This window comes from Penicillium griseofulvum, assembly GCF_001561935.1.
Source record: "Penicillium griseofulvum strain PG3 chromosome Unknown contig_79, whole genome shotgun sequence".
NCBI classification, from domain to species: domain Eukaryota; kingdom Fungi; phylum Ascomycota; class Eurotiomycetes; order Eurotiales; family Aspergillaceae; genus Penicillium; species Penicillium griseofulvum.
In genome coordinates, this window is record NW_024467420.1 from 2,555,592 (window position 1) to 2,569,932 (window position 14,341).

The 14,341-nt window shown below is 47.5% G+C and overlaps 5 protein-coding genes across 5 annotated transcripts; 1 reads left to right on the forward strand and 4 right to left on the reverse strand.

Annotated features, from left to right (window-relative positions):
• Positions 1 to 330: 330 nt before the first annotated feature.
• Positions 331 to 2,809, reverse strand: PGRI_008610 (Potassium transport protein, high-affinity; the record flags this gene model as incomplete). The annotated part of the gene is made up of 11 exons (XM_040788574.1): positions 331 to 387; positions 461 to 542; positions 591 to 634; positions 683 to 1,397; positions 1,454 to 1,850; positions 1,904 to 1,951; positions 2,007 to 2,152; positions 2,202 to 2,352; positions 2,404 to 2,540; positions 2,590 to 2,710; positions 2,764 to 2,809. The coding sequence occupies 11 exons, from the start codon at positions 2,807 to 2,809 to the stop codon at positions 331 to 333; spliced, it is 1,944 nt and encodes a 647-aa protein (XP_040652346.1).
• A 409-nt stretch (positions 2,810 to 3,218) lies between these two features.
• Positions 3,219 to 4,157, reverse strand: PGRI_008620 (PhzF family phenazine biosynthesis protein; the record flags this gene model as incomplete). Its single annotated transcript, XM_040788575.1, has 1 exon — positions 3,219 to 4,157. The coding sequence occupies one exon, from the start codon at positions 4,155 to 4,157 to the stop codon at positions 3,219 to 3,221; it is 939 nt and encodes a 312-aa protein (XP_040652347.1).
• Positions 4,158 to 5,573: 1,416 nt separating this feature from the next.
• tof1 (putative DNA repair protein (Tof1)) lies at positions 5,574 to 9,207 on the reverse strand (the record flags this gene model as incomplete). The annotated part of the gene is made up of 3 exons (XM_040788576.1): positions 5,574 to 6,628; positions 6,679 to 9,052; positions 9,121 to 9,207. 3 exons carry the CDS (start codon positions 9,205 to 9,207, stop codon positions 5,574 to 5,576), a joined length of 3,516 nt encoding a protein of 1,171 aa, XP_040652348.1.
• An 823-nt stretch (positions 9,208 to 10,030) lies between these two features.
• PGRI_008640 (3-hydroxyacyl-CoA dehydrogenase family protein) lies at positions 10,031 to 11,106 on the forward strand (the record flags this gene model as incomplete). The annotated part of the gene is made up of 3 exons (XM_040788577.1): positions 10,031 to 10,159; positions 10,209 to 10,308; positions 10,376 to 11,106. The coding sequence occupies 3 exons, from the start codon at positions 10,031 to 10,033 to the stop codon at positions 11,104 to 11,106; spliced, it is 960 nt and encodes a 319-aa protein (XP_040652349.1).
• Positions 11,107 to 12,745: 1,639 nt separating this feature from the next.
• Positions 12,746 to 14,333, reverse strand: arp6 (actin family protein; the record flags this gene model as incomplete). The annotated part of the gene is made up of 4 exons (XM_040788578.1): positions 12,746 to 12,884; positions 12,945 to 13,007; positions 13,064 to 13,769; positions 13,829 to 14,333. 4 exons carry the CDS (start codon positions 14,331 to 14,333, stop codon positions 12,746 to 12,748), a joined length of 1,413 nt encoding a protein of 470 aa, XP_040652350.1.
• Positions 14,334 to 14,341: the final 8 nt, after the last annotated feature.

Sequence of the window (14,341 nt, forward strand, 5' to 3'; positions counted from 1 at the left end):
TTCTAGTTAATCTTATAACGAATATAAGAGATTAGTTAATAGCGTGGTACTAATATTGTCGATCTAATATGATAAGATATAAGCGTATCTCGATGTCTGTCTAATAAATCTAGACGCCGGTTTAAGCAATCACCGTACTCCAATTTAGGTCATTATTAAGATACCTAGGTAGATAAATCTTTATATTTAAACGTATATATTGTAAAGTCATCTATGGCAGCGTCAAGCTTATCAAATGAATGGTCCCCATTATAGACTGCTGTTATAGAAGCCCATATGGAAACCAATCATTGTCGAGATTATGCTAGCAAGTCGCCTGAGACTTTTCCTTTAGTCTTTGTTGAGCTTGAGCTTCGTCCCGATCTCGGTCTTCTTCCATGCGCTCGCCTGGCAAAACGATAGCACGATCGAGCTTGTAAGGCAGTCCACGGTGACGGCCTCGAATCATTATCACGCATACGACGAGCTTGCTGAAAATGGTGAACTGTCCGGAAAGAGAAGTCGAAACGGTAGGATATCCAAGACTGAGCCCAACATTGCCACTTCATCGGAATTAGTCAAGAAGTAAAAGTATGTATGGGGTAACTCACTATGCTGAAACCACCTCGAATAAAACCGAGAATACAGAAAAGGCCTGGATTTGTTAAATTTGTTGTTGCTGGACTGGAAATTGACCACTTACCGGAATCGACGTATCTGCAATCTTACCGGCCTCTGCGATACAGATGCAAAAGCAGCCGAGGAAGATGTACCACAAGTCGAAGCTCAGTTGGTTCTGAATGTGGTTGAGAATATAAGACCGGCCATCAGTCTCGTCCATGTCAATTTGATTACCATATATACCCAGCGTCCTTTCTTCATAAACATTGGAAGCTCGGATGCTAATAGCGATTGGGAAAATCGCGATATACATCATGACGACCAAGCTGAATTGGACTGCTGGGTTCACCTCAGCCAAGTTAAAAGACGCTGTACCCGTGTGACGCGCTGATGCTGCTTGGAAAATTGCAGCAAGAACTCGAGGACCAGGCGCGAGACTGTTAACGGCGGGATTGTTCAAGTCCAGCACGAGGATGAGAATGACATCGATTGAATTCATGACGAACAAGATTCCAAAGAGAACCCACGTTGGCCGGCTTGGGAAAAGCAGCGTATAGCACCGTCGCGGATGATCGAGTAGGAATTTGAGTGGGTCATGGAGCGAAGATTTCGAATGGCAAACTTTGGACATAATCCAGATGATAAGCCGAAGAAGGCATGGGTAGCAAGTATTCCCGGCAAATGCAAGGAAAGTCATGAGAATCATTGGGAATGTCGCATCCCGAAAGGAGATCATTGAATCTGGTGTCAGAGTAAAGCCAAGATTATCAATCATTGTCTGAGCGGAGTAGAAGCCCCTATTGTCCCAAAAAAATAAGTGATCATGTCGTTGATTTAAGATGAGCTCACTTACCACCAAACACTACCTTGCCCACATTCGGCAAGATAATCACGATATTTTGGATCTGCATGTCGAATCCATCCAACTAGGCAGATTGCACCGAAGAGATGCAGACCAAAGAAATATCCTGTCACAATCTTTAACAGTAGCTTCAAGCTTCGATATTCAATACCACCAAGTCTTTCACGATCTTCGGCAGACAGATTGTGGAACTGGGAGTTCCGGCCTATTGTAGCCTGTGAAGACATATTCGGCAAGTCAAGCTGCTTCATGCCATTTTGTCCTGTATTTTGGCTCCTTTCGCGACTAAGAGAGTTTCCCAAGACGAACACGGATGTTACAACGCGTTCAAGGGTGCGAGGTGAGTTCATGTTTCTGGTAGTTTGTCGAGAAACCTTATGAGGTCGTTCTTTGATCCAAATTAGTGGCCAATTTGAATTTGCTCTGTATCTCGATGCTTACCATCATCGTCCTCATCAACTCTTCCATCAATCTCAGAAAATGGGATGCCTGCAAAATATAAGTGAGAAGATGAATGTGAAATGGGAGTTTGCTTTTCTTGCACCTCTATCACGTTTCCATGGAGGCGGAATATACAAAGCTTGGTCTTTAACTTGGTCTTTGCCGGAGCACTCATCAGCAAAATGAATGACTTGCTTTCCGGAATTGGTATTCGAGTCATCAGCTTTGGCATTCAACTCCTGGGAAACTCTGAAAAAGGTTAGCACTACCTCAGAGTATCTTATATGGCGAAACCAACCTTGGAGTTTTTTCGCGGGTCTCATCGCTCTCCTCCAAGTCATCTGTATGGTCCTTAAAGCGATCACTTGGAGGTTCATCGACGCTGCTTTGCTTGAGTTGCGCCTCTGCATCTTGTCTAGGAAGTGTCTCGGGCCTCAAAAAATGCGGTGCTGTATTTAGATAAGTTAGTTATTGATATAGGAAGAAAAAGAGCTACCCACCAGTGGCTTTGAGATGTTTTTCAAACCATCGAACCCGGAAAACAACCACAATTATGTTGATGAATCCCAGGTTTCCTAGCATAGGAATAAGATATATATACACCTGTTGATAGGTCTTCAAATCCTTGACATCGAATCTACCCAAGTCAATGTATATCGACAAAGGAGAAAGGGTTAACTACTTACGTATTCAGACCTGATTCAGTCGATGCGCTGGCACCGAAGAAAAATGCATCAATGGCTTTCAAATTACCATAAGGATAGATTATAACCAAGCTCAGAACACTGAGGGTTATAATCCATGCATCTATAAAAAAAAAACATTAGAGGGCAAATATATATAGATGTCACAACACATACAATGCAGGGTGAGAAAGTTAATCGACTTCCACATGGTAACTTGCATATCAAAAGGACTCGGGGACGAAATTCATTTTGTATTCCCTGGTTTCAATAGCTTATAGTTGCTTCAATACCATATGTTATATAAAAATTTGCTTGAGCGATTTTGTTCGACAAATCATCGTATAGACTGAACGCCACCGCTTGCGGTGGGTGAGAATCGGATTTCCCGCCAACCCTGCAACTCTGCTATAACCATCCATCTTTGGTTAGACTTGATCGGCAATTAGATCTTTCGTTCTGGTGTAGAAAAATCCCTCAAATATTATTACAGTCTATTAGACGTAAGATCAGATGGGATGACCTCGGGAGAGGATGTTTATTGGAATAACTAGCTTGAAACTTCAAACTCAACTCCTTTTACAGTGTGGCTATGTCAAACGGATTGAATTTAAAAAAATCTATAGGTCATTTTACTCAGGGATCAGCACTTTTCCTTCAGACACGCTAACCGCAGTACCCGTCAGCACAACCTGTTCGATCCTCTTGTCACCACCCAAAGTAACCCCAACACCGATGTCACTCCGACGTCCCATTTCAACTCCCTGAACAACATGATACTGAGAATTCTGACCAGCCTTGCCCTCTGTAAGCGCCAAGTACGCTGCCAATCCACTGGCTGAACTGCCCGTAGCGGGATCTTCGAGATTTCCCAGCATCATACGGGACCGAATAACCTTCTTCTTCGTGACACTATCCTCAACATCCCGAACAATGAAGTACACACAGATCAATCCAACCGTCCATCCTTCATCAAGATAATCAGCTGAAACCAATTCACCACCGGTCGCAGGCGTAACAGCAGCCAGCGCCTCAAGCGAAGGAAGCTCAACAAACAATTGACTCATCCCATTGACAATTGAAAAGAGCGGGAAAGTAACATCTGGACGCGTAAAGAACGGCGCCAGTGTCGGGTGCAGCCTCACTAACTCCTTCAAACTGAACCGCGCAGCATGGATACGCGTATTGTGTGCAATCTGCGCAGCAACGTATTTAGTCTCGCGATTCTGGAGTGAGATCGGGATATCGCCGGACTTGGTCGCGAGGGTGGTGACGCCATCGCCATCCGCGGGGTCAGTTGAATGACTCAGGAACCAGGAGGCTGCGCCAATGGTGGGATGGCCTGCGAAGGGAATTTCGCAGTCTGTGGTGAAGATGTCGATGGTCCGCTTGCCTTTCTCGCGGACTGGGTGGACGAAGATGCTCTCCGAGAGATTAAACTCCCGTGCGAGGGTTTGCTTCTGGCTCTGGGTTAGAGCGTTTGAGTCTGGGAGGAAAACTACTGCTAGCGGGTTGCCAGAGTAGGGTGTTGATGTGAAAACATCGAGAGTAACGAATTTGAGGTGAGTCATGTTGTGTGGTATTTGATGTTTTGAGATATTCAGGTATATGTATGTTGCGGATATCAACGGGATGGGTTTTTATACTCTCATCCTCCCAGTCCCCCACTTTTCCTGTTGACTCACCATCAAACTTCCACGCTATTTAGTCACATTTTAGTTACAGAATATCCATTCAGCTCGGAAGAACAAAATCTTCCGTACCCCTTCTACTCCCCCATCCCTTCAGTCCCTCAATCAACGCTTTACTAAAGCCAGGATCGTACTGTCCATCATCCGCAAAACTAACTCTCCCCCTCCAAAATGCCCAATTCTCAATCATCACTCCCTCCGGTGCACGTAAAATACCAACTGCGACATCAACTACGCCCGGCCGGTCGGTACAACTATAAAACACCGTCGCGCCACAGGTCCCACAGAATGTCCGTAGTACCTCTTCACTAGACTTGTAACTTTTCGACGACCCGATAATCAAATCCGCCGGTGGGGAAGGGGATATATGATCAACCGGAACAAACATCCAGGCCATAACATTCGACCCATCAACCAGGCGACAGTCATTACAGAGATCAAGAAGCGCAAGCCACTTGCTCGTGTCTTTTGGCAAAACCCATCCCTCACTCTCAGGGCTAGCGAGGAATTCTTTTCGAGGACGGGCGATAGAGAACGAAACCCCACCGCAGTGACATTCAGCGCGCAATTGCTCCTCCGTATTTACTCGAATACTATCTCCAACCTTGCTAGCATCCGGTGACGGCAGGTTAAAGAAATCAAGCTGGCGACCATCAATATGTGAAAACATCGCCGAAAGCCCTCCATCAAGTGAAGATTTCGTAAAAGCATGTGAGCGCATCTCCCATAAACCATGGTTTGGCTCGGTGAAGATAGCCGTAGATATGTACCAGATGCCGTCGTCGTGCGATCGATCCCCAATGTGACAGCCGCAGGTACTACAGAAATGTCGCGTTCCCTGGGACTCGGCATGGTCGTAGGCCGTCAGTTTGTCTATGCTAGATGGAGCAATAAACTGCGGTGCTACTCCTGCTGGTAGCGGGGCATGGAAAATACACGGTGTGCCATGGGTATAGCGACAGACGCTGCAGTGGCATATGTGGACTGTGAGAGGAAGGACGTCTGTGGAAATTGTTATGGTGAAGCGGATGCTTTGGCAGTGGCATGTTGCTGTGAGAGTACGATCAGCCATTTTGGAAAGAGGAATTTCTTTCAATGGGTTTCCGAAAGAAGATGTCAGAGTGCGGGGGAGTTCGTATTTATATGTTTCTAGAGTTATCAAACACGAGTCTTGGCTTGGGCACATAGAAAGTATTAAATTTGTTCTCATTGAGCCTATCCCTTTACAATTCCTTTTCTCAATGCCAAACGCCTCATCAGGTCATAAAATATGTCACAGACATTGAAGTGAACCCACTATTCAGAGTCACTCTCAATCACAAATCCACCGCGCATGCGTCTCCGAGCTGGAGCCACAGGCACATCTTCATCCTCATCATCTATAGCCTCGGGCTCTGTAGCCTGAGGCTTACTTGGGCGATCTCGAGTAAAGGCGAAATCGTCATCAAAACCAAGATCATCCTCATCCGATGTGAGAGCGATGTCTTCGTCCTCTCCGGCACCATGGCTAGTGGAGATCTCCTGGGAGTGTGCCGATTGAGCATCAAGTTCCGCCATGAGAATATCACCGTCAGCATCACTCTCAGCATCGCTCGCAGCAGAACCGGAATTACGACGCTGTCGCTTCGATTTTGCGGCCGCAGATGTGCCAGTATCGCTAGTTCGCTTACGGGCAGCAGACTTCTTCCCTTTGCCCTTGATTGATGGTTCAATAGTTCCAGTGAGCATGGCCTTCTTGACTTCCTTTGCCTGTTTATTTCGTCGCTCTTCTTCGAGACGGAAGAACTCTTTGTCAGCTTCTTCGTCCGTTTCTTCATCGCTGGCGTGAATGAACAGATCACTCTTGATCTTCGCCTGGCGAGAGAGTGCGTTGGATAGACGCGCCTCGCGCCGCGCTTCTAGGGTTTCGTCGTCCAGCGGCTCACTCTCGGTGTTGCTCTTCTGTTTCTTCTTGCGCTTCTTTTTGAGTTCATCCAGCGCACTAGACTTTGACCGCAGATTCGCAGGGAATAGAGGACCATCTGGAATTTCCTCACCTTCAGACTCCGATCCGAAGTTGACATCAAGCGTGCCTTGAATCATATTGCCACGACCGATTCCTTTGTTCTTTGGTTGGATCTGTTTGCGAGGATCATCATCCCCATCTGCAGAGAATGGGGTTTGGAGGGCTTTCAAAATTTCAGAAATTGTTTCACGCAGGTCGTCGGACTTGAGAGAGGCTGGAACGACCCAAGAGGCACCAAGCACATCTTCAACGCCGAGTCGCTCGAATCCGACGATGTTCATAAGCAGACGTAGCCTTCCGTTCGTGAACATGGCATTTTGAACAAACTCGTCCTTGCCTTTGACAGCTGTTCTGCTATTAGTATCAACTGAGAACCAGGGTGTTGGGGGAACATACTAATCATCGGATTGGGGACGCTGACAGTCTCGGGGTTTTCGGCGCGGCGGACTTCTTCTTGGGTTTCCCAGTCCTCTCTTTCGGAGGCCGCGGAGCTCAAGACATCCTTGATCCATTTTACCAGATCTGCTCTACCATCGAGAACAAGAGCGCCAACCACGATGTGGAGTTTCGCTTCCTTTGTTGTCGCTTCCGTCGATGTAATTACAAGCTCCGGCGGGGCGCGCTTATAAGAGAACATCGTTTGCTTTTCGTGTCCATATTCAAGGTAGTAGACAGTGGAGTTGATCTTGCTGAACAGCAGTTCAGTGATCAAGGCTGGGCGCTGGTCAATCTTCTTCACCAGTCGTCGAATGATTTGCCGGACCAATTCCTCCCATTCTTTAAATACAGACTTGCTCGAGTCCATGGGGCCTGGGCCTTTGATCATTCGATAGAAAAGACTGATAATATCTACACGGAACAGCAAAACAGTCATCTCCTGCTTGAATGCAATCCGGTAGAAATAGCGATGCGCGCGTTTAAGCTGCTCAGGGTTAAGCTCTCGGTAGAATCCTGTGAATGTGATAAATGTATCCACGCAGCTTTGGTTGCAGAACTTGGCGGAGAAGCGCTTGAAGTCAAAGCTGCGTTCCTTGGTGACCTGGGCGGCTTCCTCCATGTCTTCGTCTTCAGAGTCAGGATCCTCATCGTCATTCCCTTCCTCTTGCTCGGCGGCTTGAGCAGCCTTCTTTTGTTTTCTTTTAGCCTTTCGCCGCGAGCGGATTTGCATGTCAGCGTTGTCTTTGGAATATCGTTCCAACATACGCAGAAACACATGTGCTAACTCTGTGCATGCATCCAAATATCCAAACCCTTGGTCTTTGTATCCGCGCACAATAGCAAGGATCCGGTCATGGGTTGTTTCTTCGTAGAAGATTCGGTTTTGGATATTCTCCGCAATTTCCTGATCTTCTTCGACCGGGGATGCTGCCATTTCCTGGACAGTCAACAGAATCTGGGTGAAGCAGCGCATCTGGGCATTGAGATCTTCCCATTCCTTATTATCAAGGCTACTCTGCATAGCCCGGTTCAGGGAAATGAAGGTCTCTTGGTTCAGGACGCCAGCAACCAGACCGTAGCTATCGGGCTCAATATCTTTAGTTCTTCCTCCATTCTGAGCCGTGCGATGGCGGAGCTGTCGAGTCCGTCGTACACGCTCTGCTTCCAAAAACCAACCGACTGTGTAGAAGAACTGGCGAGTATTGATGTCTACCACACGCTCGGCTTCGCGCTCGATTGCTTTTCGCACATGGGTGAATAGAGGATTGAACCCGGAATCCAAAAACTCCTCCACGAAAGTCCTCAGGTTCTTTGTGGCCTCGGAATTAAGGTGAGCCGGCATGTTGAAGTTATTGTATTGGACCGCATCTTCTTGTCTGCGACGAGGTCGAGGCTTATTCCACTTTTTGCTCTCGTCCATCTTTTGTAGTGTGGTCTGGTCGTCGCGCAACACGCCTTGTCCAGAGACAGTAGACACCTTCGCATCATCTCGCTTGACCCAGATCATTGTACCAAATCTTCCATGGCGGGTAGGCGCATTCTTTGCGTATTCCCTTCGTACCAATGATTCCTTTTTCAATAGATCGCTGAGTTCGTCGGTTCGCTTGGCCGTTCTCTGCTCATCGTCCATGAACAACTTCTCGACGTTGACACCCTTGACGATATGGAAAAGTATCTCCATTAGAGGAATATCTTGAAGGTTGAAGTCTTCGCCGACATTAGAGCACATTGTCAAGAGAAGTGCAAATGCATCTTGCTCGTGGAAGGCATTGATTGTCGCCGATCTGGACGTCTCCTCCTCTTCGCCTTCTGCCGCAAGTCGGGTATTAGGGGATATAATCGCAATGTTTCGCAGCAAGTACAACATCAACTTGAGGATTCCTTCATCTCGGGTTCCACGTTCGGATCGAGGGACCGCCATGCTTGGAAGAGCAATTCGAATGACTGCGCGAAGAAGATTCAAACCCCCGGACCTGATGATACCTCGCTTGTATTGCACCTGTGTCTGTTGGATGTAGGGTGTATGGCGATGGTGATTGACCGTCATCTGACTGTGAAACTCCACAGGCCATGTTAAGGGAACGAGAAGCTCCAAGCACGCCAGTGCGATCCTGGTCATATGCTTGCTGTTCTGTCCAGTAGCCCACCAGAGGGAGAGAATCGGAAGCAGATCACCATTGATCACGTTGGCCTCTCCAAGGCATCGCGCGACATCCATTCGGTTATTCTTTTCATCGTACAGTTTCAACCAGCGTTTGATGTCGCGTAAACATGCCAGCGCATCGTCTCCGAGCACGTATTGGTCGGCATTTTCGCCATTAAACCCTCCGAGCTAGATAACCAGGCGTATCAGTGAATTGATTCAGAGCCAGGCAAAGGAGAAAATAAAAGTGGACTTACAGCAGTCACCAGGCTGTAAACATAATTGCGCACATCTGGGTCCACGACTTGCACGTCGTGTCCTAGAGGAACAACCTCTTCATCCATGGTGGGCTGGTTGATACCCCATTAATTTGCTTCCCGATTCGAGTTGAATGGGAACGCGTCGACGCGTGTTCGGCTTCGGCGATTCGGAGAAACTGGATGCCGCCAAAGTGCCGAAGATAACCGGCTTACTTACGATGCATATCAACGGCCACAACGGCAATTTCTGGCAAAATATCGGATCTATGGATCTGAGTACGGAGTACTCCGTAGAGGTAATCCTTTAGAACTTGTTCTTCACATTCATATCACTTTGATTTTAACTTGGATAATAATGCATAACATTTCGACAGTTCGATTGCTCTTATCGCTTGGTCGACAAGCAATCATGATTATCGATCTATCACCTATAATCCATTTGAACTTGAATTTCGATCCACAAGGTGCCAAACATGTTCTCAATAATCTAGCCTAGACATTTCAATAACTATGTTTTCTCACTCGGCTTTTTCGAAAACACGTCTAAGATTGTCAGGTTCCTGGAGTACTTAAGCTTCAGGCTTCGATTTTACTCCTCTCGGCCCTTTTTTAGATGTTACACATAGCAGGCCGCCGTATAGTTTCTAATCATCCCTTACTATTGCCAGAATCGCTGATATTACGCCTGAGGTCAAAATAATTCGATAGACAAATACTCCGTACTCCATACATGGTGATCGATATCCAAGGCGGTGAGATATACGTCTAAGTGGCCACTGTCAGGTGCCATTCAATGACGTCCAAAAGCACGTGAAGTCATAGCAGTATACTAATACAATTATCCTCGCACATACCTCCTTCGCTCCTTTTGTTCATTTTTCCCATAGCTTCAAAAACAACTGCAGTCATGCTTACCTCCACTCTTCGCTTGGTTTCCCTTCGCAGAGGCCCTGCGTTGGCCCGAAACTTCTGCTCAACCTCCCCAGTGCGCGCAGCCGAGGTCAAGTCACTGGGAGTTATCGGTGCGGGTCAAATGGTGTGTAACACGGAATATACCACCACGCTGCAAATTTAACACTTTCTAGGGCTTAGGAATTGCCCTCGTTGCTGCTCAGAAGGCAAAGGTTCCGGTAACTCTCGTCGACACGTCGCAGGCCTCTTTGGATAAGGGCCTCAAGTTTGCCGGTACGCCGAGATCCAGTTTAGTTTACCGCAATCGCCTGTATTCATCTGACATGGCATTGGATAATAGATAAGCTTCTAGAAAAGGATGTAGCAAAGCAGCGCCTCACTCGAGAGGCAGCTGATGAAGCTCGTGGGCTTATTTCTACGAGTTTGACCCTGGATGGTCTCTCCGGAGTCGACTTTGTCATTGAGGCTGTGCCTGAGATCCCGGATCTGAAGGCGAAAATATTCGCCAGCTTGGCCCAAATCGCACCAAAGCATGCCATCCTCGCAACAAACACCTCCTCCATCTCCATCACCAAGATTGCCGCAGCCACTAGCGCGGATCCCACCGACCTTCAGGCTTCCTCCCGAGTCATTTCAACCCACTTCATGAACCCTGTCCCCATTCAGAAGGGTGTTGAGATTATCCGCGGACTCCAAACATCTCAGGAGACCATGGATACTGCAATTGCCTTTGTCCAGCGAATGGGTAAGGTGGCCTCTGTGTCCGCCGATACACCTGGCTTCATTGCCAATCGTATCTTGATGCCTTATATCAACGAGGCTGTTATCTGTCTGGAGACTGGCGTTGGTGGCCGTGAGGACATTGACAACATCATGAAGACCGGTACCAACGTGCCAATGGGCCCCCTTGTTTTGGCTGATTTCATTGGCCTCGACACGTGCCTTGCAATCATGAACGTTCTGCACCAGGAGACTGGTGACAGCAAATATAGACCCGCTGGTCTCCTGCGTCGCATGGTGGACGCTGGCTGGCTTGGCAAGAAGAGCGGCAAGGGTTTCTACGAATACTAGTTACTGTGCGTGTCCGGGATGAAGGAAAAGCATTTCGATCAAGATACCCTTCCTGCATCATATTAATCTAGATCGCATTTCCTGAAAATAAATATTGGTTACTCGTCCTCATCTATTCTCTAAGTCTCCCCCAACCAACAAGGTTCACCCGCCGATTCCGCTTGCTCCATTGCAGCGACCAATGTGTCGACATCCAAATCCCCATCTGTATCCAGATCTTCATCTTCACCACCACGTGGAGGACACTCGCATCGCCCGCGTTGGCCACAAAGGTAACTAATTTTCCAATTAGTATTAACTACTTTCCTAGTGCTTGCACGCGTGAACCTACCAAAATTGATGCCCACACCTACAAACCATATGGTTACATCCGTCCACCTTCTCAACCAAATACAGGCAATTGGAGCATCTCTGCCAATTATTCTCCCTTGCCAATCGCAACGTCGCCTGTGTCTCAGAATCGTGGCTACATGACCAGCCGAGATGGAAAAGTTCCCCACACTTGGAGCAAACCTTTGCCCGGCAATGAGGACAAACACGATATCCTAACCGTGCCCCGGTGCTCTTTGGGGGGATCCATCGACCACACGTCGCCCGAGGACAGTACAAGCGCTCCATGGGAGGGACTGTATTCTCCTCCCATCGACCGATATAGCGCTTTTTGTTTTGAGAGTTCATCACCGCGATAATTGCTTTTGTGGGGATCTCTTGGGAGCAACATTTTGCCGGGAACATCTCCAGGCTGTTCAAGGCTGTTAAGGACATTCGACGGAGGCATGAGGGACAGTATTGGTGTTCGCAGGGGGCAGTTAATAGTTTGCCCGCTGGAAACTTTTGGAAGCACCCTGTGCATCTATGAAGAGTTAATATATTGCTATTGGCGTTCGGTTGGCTTTGAGGTTTACTGACATGCCTACTTCCCCGTTAACTTTCTTGAATACTCGCTCCAAGTAGTCTAGGAGCTTTTGGATTGGCGAGCTCCTCTTAGGCATTTTGCCATGGATTCGGTATCAATTTGGAAGGGGGTGAGTACTGGGCCCTTCAAAGAGGGACAAAGTGCATGGCCAGGCCTAAGAGTACAGGCTTGAAAGACGTCTTCTTATGTAGAAGTGCAGGGTGCGCCTCATCTTTCAGGCCATGTAGTGATCGTGCATTTAGCCATGGATGGACAAACACTATTTTTAATTCTTGTTCCTGAAGGTCCCATGGTTAACTATGGAATGACGGCTACATCCTAGGCTGCTGTTTTATAGTCTGTGCATCAAGAGAAAAATCAACTTCTCTTAAAGGTTTCTTTTATTCCATTGGCTTGCAAAGCAATAAATATGTCTTCGAAGGATTCAAGCTAATAGCCCTAACAATAAGAGATGAAGAGGGATCAGGCATAGATCCATGGATCTGGGAATTTCCTGAAGAGGTAAGAACACACAGCTTATTCCAACATTAGAGCGAATAATCACATCGTAATGTCAAGGCTACAGTGTTCTAGCCTTGGACTAAACTTTTATATATTCCAAAATTGTACATTGACCACTGACACTGAAAACTAGGGTATCACTAAATGCTATAAATGCTGTTTCCGCCATTAAAAACTCCCCTGATACTTATTTCCACAAAGTCTGCTCAAGCTACTGGAACCTTATACAAGGCCAGCAAATCGTCGAACAGCCCATCCTGACCCGTATTCTTGATATTCTTGGCGAGTGATGGAGACTTTACTGAGTTCCTCTCTGTTTCCAGCAAGGCGAGTACCACCTAGCCATGTTGAGTGAATAGGACTATTACATATGTCAGTACTTTTACCTAAAGTCGAGATCACCGAATGGATGGTCACTCACTCCTTAGCCCGGCGTACTCTCACGACACATTCAGCAGAAGCAATCTGTCGCAATTCGGTTTCCCTGTAGCAAGTTAGTGGGTTCTCAAAAATGTAACCATTAGACTTTCAAGGACCTACAGTCTTTCCATAAATCCTGGAATCAAAGAATTTCCCCCGACAACGAGAACATTCGCCAAGAAGGCAGAGTGTAGACCAGTAGGGAGGACCGACAAACTTTGGAGAATCATATCGTGTATACCGGCTGACTGCATACCAATATCTCCGGGGGTGAATAGAAGCTCCGGGACAGCAAAGCGTTCATTACCCAGCACCAGTACATCCTCCGACAGTACATCCCCACTGAGTCCGGAAGCCGCTCCTTTCTTCTTTTTGGCGTGCAGAAGAGGATCGTGCGGTCGAATGAAGCCTTTCTTGTTTGCATTTGGGTCTGGAAGCACATAGTCCAACACAATTCCGTCTTCGGGGCCACTCTGGCGCTTTCGGCCGCTTTTCCATGTTTTTTCCAGATCACCAGCAAAGTCATTGCTAACATAACAGACCGCCTCTTTGACTTGATTCATAATATATGATTCGTCCACCATGTTGTACTGTCTCATTGACACGATCTCTTTCAGGTAATTTGTAAGGTGCTTGCCTCCGAGATCGAGTCTTCGGATTCCACGTTGAAGAGCCTGGCCTTTGTAGACTGGGGTCACTGTGGTGTGCGAATAGCCAGAATCGACGACCAACAAACAATCCGCGGGCAAAATAGCTGCGTCTGATGTATTAGAGAGAGGATCGCCGAAGAGAGAATGGATTTCGTTCCATGCGTTGAGGGTTGGACCTATGTTCTTCAAGTTAGTACGGTATCATATGCTGCATCAAATAATCGGAGTACCATACCCAAACATCTCGCATATCCCCCGAACCCCCATTCCTCCATAACCATCTCGTCGGCGTTCCGTTGTAAAATGGGCAAGGCATTTGGCGCCTCAGTAAGCACAAGGGTAGTGTCTTCCGGGTCCGCGATGTGATAATTCCGATTCCGAGCCGTCGGCTTCCCATCAAAGAAAGACTGGTCCCAAATCTCTCTCTCTGCTTCCCAGTTCACAACATATCCCTTCTCCACTGGGCGCCGGAACATCGCCTCATTCCAGTCATTCACTGTCGCTAGCTGTGCTCCGATGACAATCTTATTATCGCGGGTTTTAACTAGAGCATTGGGTATTGAGGAGCAGGCGGAAACGGTTTCATCGGAGGCCGGGGCTTGAGAAGCGTAGCCGGCTTTGATCATGTAGGCGCCATTGTCGATGATAAAGGTCTTGTCGGGAAGGTACCGCGAGGTCTCCACGGTCTGTGTGGGTGTCGCGGCCGTCCTTGGAGGAGCGCGAACCTTTGCTGTTCCCATTATGGCTG